The sequence below is a fragment of the Arachis hypogaea genome, chromosome 11 (assembly GCF_003086295.3).
Source record: "Arachis hypogaea cultivar Tifrunner chromosome 11, arahy.Tifrunner.gnm2.J5K5, whole genome shotgun sequence".
NCBI classification, from domain to species: Eukaryota; Viridiplantae; Streptophyta; class Magnoliopsida; order Fabales; family Fabaceae; genus Arachis; species Arachis hypogaea.
The window spans coordinates 1,624,376-1,632,993 of NC_092046.1; the positions used below are offsets into that span (position 1 = coordinate 1,624,376).

General features: G+C 36.0%; 1 protein-coding gene across 1 annotated transcript; it reads left to right on the forward strand.

Annotated features, from left to right (window-relative positions):
* The first annotated feature begins 1,702 nt into the window (after positions 1-1,702).
* Positions 1,703-7,867, forward strand: LOC112719774 (FHA domain-containing protein DDL). The gene is made up of 10 exons (XM_025770463.3): positions 1,703-2,619; positions 4,067-4,095; positions 4,829-4,895; positions 5,710-5,767; positions 5,875-5,967; positions 6,486-6,600; positions 6,713-6,760; positions 6,853-6,898; positions 7,017-7,087; positions 7,558-7,867. The coding sequence occupies exons 1-10, from the start codon at positions 2,137-2,139 to the stop codon at positions 7,595-7,597; spliced, it is 1,050 nt and encodes a 349-aa protein (XP_025626248.1). The 5' UTR covers positions 1,703-2,136; the 3' UTR covers positions 7,598-7,867.
* Positions 7,868-8,618: the final 751 nt, after the last annotated feature.

Genomic DNA, 8,618 nt, shown 5'->3' on the forward strand with positions numbered 1-8,618 from the left:
GATTTAAAATTTGAAATTTGATGTGAAATAATTGAATAAGATTTTTTGAATTTAAATAATTTGTAGAGTGATTTTTATTATTTATTTCTATTGGGCTAAATAACTAACACATTGTACCCATTATCAAGATTTCTCATTGTCTCCATAGCGGGATTCCAAAAGAAAAAACTCAATCACTAAAAAAATAGTAACTTAAGTTTGTGTAATGGTTTAGTTATCCAATATTTAAGTATATTTTTTGTTAGGGTTTTGATTTTTTATTTTTGATAGAAAGGGATGATAAGTATATAAGAATGACATTTTGTTAGGTGAATAAATATTTTTTTAATAGAAAAGTATTGGATACCAATAGTCAATTTGTCCATTTTTGACGACTCAATTAATAATTTTAAATTATTTTAATAAATTTGAATAATAAAGATTGTGTTGAATAACCGTCCGCAAAGTCACTGTGATCAGCGTCCGTCTCCCCCCTATCATCACGACATCTTCTTTCTCGCCAACAGCGCCGCTTTGCTGCCGCTGCAGCGCGCTCCCGTCACAACTGCACAACCACCATGTCACCGGCTCCTTGGTGCGTGACTGTTTTGCTCCGGCAGAAGCTTTTATATTGTAGGTTGCGGTCATCTTTCTTGCCAGGTGTCGATTTGCCGCCGCTGTGGTGCGTTGCGGTTCCAGCCGCAATTACTGCTGCGTCGCCGGTTCATTGGTGCGTTGTCGTTTCGTAACGGTGAAACCTGTTATCACGAAAACTCGTGCGTGCTTCATCACTCGATTGCCATTGAACGCGTATTCCTCGACGTCGTTCCGAAGCCGCGAACAAAAGTCCCGCATCCTTCGACGACTTCGTCGATGGAACGTATATTTGGAGAAGAAGGAACGAATGCATGGGAATGAATCCTTTCTATTTTTTTTAACAATTGAGGAAGTAAAGTGTGATCTTTCACAATTAATTTTATAAGTAAAATAAATATGAGAGAGAGAGCAATGGAAGGTTAAAGATCACACTTTACACTCAATTTTTTTTAACAATTGAGAGGATCTATACCCACGAATGCATCATCCATTAATGTGGGTTCTGAATGTTCTTCTAATGGAAGTGTCTTTTTATGCATGTGTCTTTAGCAAGTGTCTTTTTATACATGTGTCTTCTAATGAAAGTATCTTTTGTGGATGTGTCTTTTAAACAGAAGTGTCTTTTGTGAATCTATCTTGTATAGGAAGTGTCTTCTTATGCATGTGTCTTGTACAAGAGGTGTCTTGTACAGCAATGGCGGCACTCAGATACACTTCCAAAGACCAATGGTTACTTGCCGACGAAAGGCGGGCGGCACTAACCACTGTTGACGTCGGCGATGGAAACGCATCCAAGAATGGAGGAGGGAGGTTGGAAAGGGGCAGCCATCGGAGTTGGAGGATGAGGCTGTTCTTGAACGGTGAAAGATAGAGTTAATTATAGTTACTAGTAGTAATTGGGGGTGAATTAGGTTTACTATAGATGATTAGACATATATATTTTTTTAAATGAGATCTGGAGTCCGGCCTAATAGAAGTTAACAGGAATTAGCAGGACCCTTTTGGTTACCGGTGGAATTGGTTTTTAATTAAGTTTCAAAAAGTTATTTTATTAAAAAATAAAAATACAAAAAAATTATAAAATAAATATAAAAAGTTCTTATAACATACACACAATTTTTTTGTTAAAACATGTTGGAGAAAACGTTGATCCTATTTTTTAGATTTTTGAGACATTAAAAAAATGTTTATATTTTCTTAAAATACCTATTTATATTTATATTTGTATTATTTATTTCGTTAATAATAATAAATTAATAACAAAAATGTGTATTCATCTAAAAAACCACATTTGAGTAAATAATCAATTTATTTTATTTATTACTGAAAAATCGCCACTCAGTGTTGAAGCTGATAAACCCTAAACTGAACTTGAATCTTCACCGCTACAAGGAAGAAGGAAGCATTCACAAATCAAAATAAATTCAAAATTAAAAAGAAAACCAGCAATGCAGTACAGTGGCAGTTTCGGTTTCAGTTTGTTAGTTAGTAAGTTAGTTAGTTAGAGTTTCTCTACTGGAACTCTCGAGATCCTCTGCGGTCACCACCACGCTCACAACCATGGGCCGTCACTCCTCTTCCACAAACCATCACCATTCTCCTTCCTCTCGCCGCCACCGGAGCCACCGAAGCATCTCTCCGCCGCCTCAGCGAGACACCAAACACCGTTACGCAGAAAAACAGGCTCGAACCAGTTCCGGTTCCCCGGATCCTCCTCCTCGATCCCGGTCTCGCTCTCGTTCTCCATCGCCGAGGACAAAGCGATTGAAGAAAGCTCAATTGGAACGTGAGAGCGAGAAGAGCCATGGCGAAAGCGGAAGAGGTAGGCGTTCCGAGAGGGAGGTGGCGGAGCGGAAGAAGGAGAAGAGGAGGGAAGCCGATGACCGCGGCGATGGAGATGCCGACGGAAGGAACGGAAGGAGGTCGAGGTCTAGGCACGAGAGGTCGCCGGAGCAAGAGCGCAATGGTCGGAACAGGCACCACCGGTCGCAGTCTCCGCCTTCCCAACATCGCCGTCACGACTCTGCAAAGCCTCGTGATGAGGTGTCCGGTGATATCCAACCCTATGTTTAATATATTGCTTCATGTTCCTGTTAATTTCTATTTTACTTAAAATCTCTTGTATGCTGTTGGAATTTGAAGAATTTGGATGTAGGTCAGGAAATGGTATTGTGTTCCTTTCTGTTATTTTCTGAGTTTATGATTGGATTCCTGTTTTGGGATTTATATTCTTTAGTGTAACCGTGCAAGTGTTATCACCACATTAGTTGGAACATAATATTAGTGTATGATTGGCTTTGATGGAAGAGATGGCATGAAATCATGAATGTTGGATTGGAACTGCAAGCATGGTGTACTAAGACGAGCGTAGATGATTTGTTGAAGCAGTTTTGAAGGTTTGAGGGGTAGAGCTTGAATTAGTTGGCAAACAAAGCTTTCTGACTTTTAAGTGACTAGGAGAGTAGGAGACTTTGCTAATGCACGTGGAATTTGAATTAGGGTATGTTAATTTAAAGTGCCTTTGAACCTTAGGATCCTAGAGTGTGTTCAAAGGTTAGGCAGGTGGCTTTGAGGAGATGTTTAATGCAGTATATGATTGTTAAAATAACAACAGTTTTATCCAAATCTTTGATTCTTAGGGGAATAGTTCCAATTAGGATGTTATGAGAGATTGAGAGCTCTTATCATGTTGTCTTGTGCAATGACATGGACAATTGTATGGTATATGTTGTGTTGAAGATTGTACATGATTTAAGATGAAGTTTGTGAAGTATTGGGTTGGTGGAGGGCTGGAGGCTATAATGTTGCATTTCAGTCATTTCAGTTGATAGATAAGTGATGATAAGCATGATAATTATGTGAATAGTATATTCAAATTGTGAACTTTTGTTGATAAGGGTGACAGGTGAAGTCACAGTCTTAATACTTTGTTGGAAATGACAATTGATGGACTGATGAGGTGCTAGTCATGTGGAAACATGACAGTATAGAACTATACTCTTGCGTACTGGACTACTGGTGTTTGTTTTCATTCAAAGATTAATTTATTTGTTGCATTTTTTGTTTAAACATCTCCTATCCTTGTTTCACGCTGATAGGGGAAAAGAGGAATTTATAATTATTTAACTTCTTTCTATCTTAGTTCTCAGAGAGTATAATGTTTAATAGTTATGTTCCTGAGGTATTCCTAGGGTGAGGTGGGAGGTTTAATCAAGTCAATATGACTGTTTAGAGATAACATTTAGGATTCAAGCGCAAACAGTTTTTGTGTGCTGAGTTTAGCATTGAAGTGTTACTTCCAAATTCCATTGTCTTGTTTCTCTTTCAGGGCTATTGTTTCCCCACTTGGTTCTCCAAAATTTTTAATTATTTGTTCTTCCAAACATTTGGCATTTATTTCCCCATTATTATGCTCTCTCCATTCCTGCTTTTTTCAGATTAAATATTCTCCAGCTTGATGCTTATTTGGACTGCTGTTTAATGCTTGCAGGTGACTAACATAAGAGGAGCTGAACAGATGTAAGCTGCTGTTCGAACTTTGAACTCTATATTGACGTGTTGCTGATCTTGGTGGTGTTCATGCTATTTGATGTTATTTTAGTTTCATTGAAGCCAAATCTTTTAATGAGAGTTCTATTCATGCATCCTGGAGTGATGATTCTCCTTCAACCTGTGCCAAATCTAGCTTTGTAGAAATGCATTTCAGAAAGGCAGCTTTCCTGTATAGATGTAGTGTACTCAAAGTTTGATAAGTTGGAGAGTTGTGGGAAGGTGGTAGCTGTTGCATAAATTTATAAAATAATTGAACAACCATCTAAATCTGAAGTTATCATTCCTGGGTGGGGTTTTTTCTCCTAGTGATCACTACATTGAAATGCAGTGCAAGGGGCTGGATTGGCATTTATCAAACACTATACTTCTGGTGGCCCAGTGTCATTGATTTATCTGTGGCATGTGGCAAGATATGACATGTTATTGTTGGTTGTTTGTAACATTTAGCATTGGATAGATAAGATTATGGATTAAAAATGTATGTTTCTTGAGTTTAGGAATTTCTGCACATTGACTTGAATGATGTTGAAAATGCCAGATTAGTGATAGGAAAATCTAAAATGACATTAGTATTTTCTTGTCTTCTGGTTTGTCCTTATATTCTCTGCTTCTTTCTCTTTCTATTTGAATGCAATGTTTTCAAATATATTGGGGATTGTTGGGGAAGCTTGTGATGCCAGGTTGATGGCTATTTTGGCAGGAATGATGAGGATGATTCTATTTCAAAAATGAAGGCTGCTGAGGAGGCTCTGGAAGAAAAAACAAAGGTAATGATGTGCTTCTTTTTTTCGTTGGGTAGGAATCTCATGCCTCTAATACTTTTGTAGTCTTGTGTATCTTCGTTGTGTCCGTGGGATAGAGTTAAGAACCCTTTAATCCAAGTTAACTTTTGGGACATTTTCTGTCCTGTATTTTGTTGTTGATCTTCAAGCTGTTGAGGCATGCTATGATTTTTGAGAGTTCTGTTTTGCAAATCTGGCGAGAATTGAGGTGATGCTGTGTTACAAATGTTCTTCCAAATGCTATCTTTTTTTCTTTTTGTTCGCCCATTTAGATTGTCTTAGAGGAGTCAAACTTAACCAACGTGTTAAGACCCTATTAGTTAGGATCAATGACTAAAAATAAAGGGGAGAAGGGTTAGTTAGGTGTGGTTAATTATTTGCAGTAAATTAGCCACTAGAGGAGCTCTCACTCTTAAGTTAATTAGTGCAGTTCTTCTAGTTCTAGGCATATTGCCAATGTTCCTATGACAGTAATACAGCCACTTTCTCTTCCTGATACCAATTCTAATGCAAGGTTAGTCAAAACCGAAGGTTTAACGATCATTATAATCTGCCATAACCATTACTGTAACGTATGTTTGGGCATTCTCACTGTCTATATATAATCAAGTTGCATTGCAATAGAAGGAAGATGATATGCGAGAGTGGGGAACCCTCAAGTCCACCCCCAAAAGCTAGTTCTTGAGAGATAGGGTCACACATTATCCGTAAATCATATTTTCTAGTTTCAAGGGAGGATAAAGAATAGGTTTTGAGTGATTCATTCTGGTTGGTTTCTGAAATCCTCTGCCTTTTGCAGCAAAAACCTTCATTTGAACTATCTGGGAAGCTTGCGGCTGAAACGAATCGATTCAGAGGTGAGAGACCCATTATTTTTCACTGTGCACTGTGATGAATATCAATTTATTTTTAAGTAGTTTTGTTATTCATTTTCAATATATGCTAAATGGTAGTGCTTGGTCAGGTGTTACTTTGTTGTTCAATGAACCGCCAGAGGCTCGAAAACCTGACATTAAATGGAGGCTTTATGTTTTCAAGAATGGTGAAGTCCTCAATGGTTAGTCTGCATAACTTCTGCACTTATTTTATATTATTCTTAATACAATTTTCTCATGTCCCTAGCCCTGCTACCCCCCCCACAAAAAAAAAATTTTAACGTGTAGAAATATGCTTTACTTATAAGAATAAGCCCTTCTTGCTTGCTTAAGACCATTAAGTATTTGCTTTTACTTACTACCCTTTTTTTAAGAAAAAATCACGACTACTATTACTATATATTTGTCTTTGTAATTTATTATATTAGTATCTATTATCATAGCTATTGGGGTGAGCTTTTCATAATTAGACAGCTCCTCTACCTGCTTCCCTTTTTTTACTTATACATTGTTGTATTTCTATTCAATCTATGATTTCATTTGTACAATTTTCATAGTTTATCTAGTAATTTCTCTGAGTTTTGATCATGCTTTATCTATTCTTCTTGTGCTAAAGCAAAAATCTTCAATGATGTCTGTGAGCAGACACTTTTATCTGTTTGTACATATTTTTACTAAACAAAATGTATGTGATTGACAGAGCCCCTTTACATCCATCGTCAAAGTTGTTACCTTTTTGGAAGGGAAAGAAGGGTTGCTGACATCCCTACAGATCATCCTTCTTGCAGCAAGCAACATGCTGTTATTCAATTCCGGTATTTCATTGTTTTATCTTTTAAGCAACCTCATGGAGTTGTTTATTTTGTTGGTGCTTTACATTTTAATCCAGATTGTGTTAATTTTTTCCCTTTCATTTTCCTTTCTTAGGCAAGTTGAAAAGGAGCAACCTGATGGCTTAATATCAAAGCAAATAAGGTAATGCATTTTTATTTTTTATTTTATTTTATTTTATTTTTCACTTTGGTTTCTGCATACCTGAAATCTAATGGGTACATGAACTGCACTAGGCCTTATGTAATGGACCTCGGAAGCACAAACAAAACTTTCGTAAATGTGAGTGGCCATTGAATGCGTTCGATAATTTCTCCTTGTGTGTTCATTTTTTGTGATAGCAATTAATTAGTTAAATTAGATTTCTGTTGAATCTATCTGTTGCCCTCTGCTTCTGCAGGATAGTCCCATTGAACCACAACGTTATTATGAACTTAGGGAGAAGGACACCATTAAATTCGGTAATAGTAGGTGAGTAGCAAGTACGTTTTTTTTTTTTTCAGTGGACAGGTTTTCATTGTTCTAAATGATGTTAAAAATGCAACATATTTTGTGGCCTTGATTAAAAATTATTAGGCAGGGTTAGGAATGTTTCTTCTATGATTTAATATGAACGTTCAGCAAATGTTTCCGCACTTACCATTCAAAAGAAGAACTTAATTTTTATGGCTCCCTTCATATAAAAGGTTTAATCATCCAATTTTAGGAATGCCTGTTATTGATTGTGAAAGTTAAGCCTCTAGTATGGAAGTGGTTCTAAAGAGACTACAGAGGAAATGGAGGAATGTTATTGCAATAAATTTTCTGACCACCCTCACCAATGGACGATATATAATGATTTTATTTCTCATAATGCTAATGCAATTGTGAATTGCTGTTCCTTAATACTTCCTGTTATGATTGACTGAATGCTTCTTAACATATTTGTTCTACTGTTTCAGCCGAGAATACGTATTACTACATGAGAACTCAGTTCAGTAATTGTATTAACCTCCAAATCCGCTCCATCTGAAGCAAGTAAAAGCAACATCGAACCATCAGAGTTCGTCTAAGTTATGCCCTAGATTTGTGTATTCTCACTTTTCAGAAGCTTTTAGGTCAGTTTTCTACAAGTCCCCTAGATATTAATACAAGACAGATTGGATATTTTTCTATTTCTGGGTATGGACACATTGTATATTGCACACTTTGTACTATACACAATCATCTTGAGGCCCCAGGGCTAACATGAGAATTTTGTACCCTTGAAAACGTGACTTGCTGCTATCACTTTCTGAGTGCAAGATATTCTCATGTCTCGACCTCAATGTCATGTTACATCCATAGGCAATGACGCAATGTCAACATTGATTAGCCTAATAAGTTGGTTTCTACTTTTTGAATGGAAACAAAAGAACAAAAAAGAAAAGAATAGGAAAAAATAGAAGAGGGTATTTAAGATATTTTCTCGTAGATTTGATTTGTTCCTGCCTTCCTCGTGTTTCAGCTGAACTTGGGTTGGGAATTTTTAATTAATGGTAATGTTAGGGAGACAAAAAAAAATCAGAACTTGTATTTAGCATTTACTAATTGTTAATGAATATTAAATAAGATAAATTTTGGTTATTTTTGGCTAATTTTTTGCGTTTAACTTATTTCATTAGTAGTTTGCCAATTGTTTTTCATTTACTAAGTTTGGAATGTCTCCATAGTTATAATAAGATAAAATGAGGGTGGTCCCTGTTTGTGATGTATCTTAATATATTAACTGCTAGTGGTCTTATTATATTTATTAGCGAATTAATTGTGTACTTTTTTTTTTCAATTTCTCTAAAAGAATTCATTCGTAAGATAAATGAATTGCGTAAAATTATTAAATTTGGATATATTATTTTATTTAATTATAATTATATATTATATATCTATTGATAATTTTAAATATATTACAAAGGAATTAAGTTCATGAATCAGATCATGAAATTACGAAAGGTGGTAGAATAGAATTTGCGACCGGAGATATAGA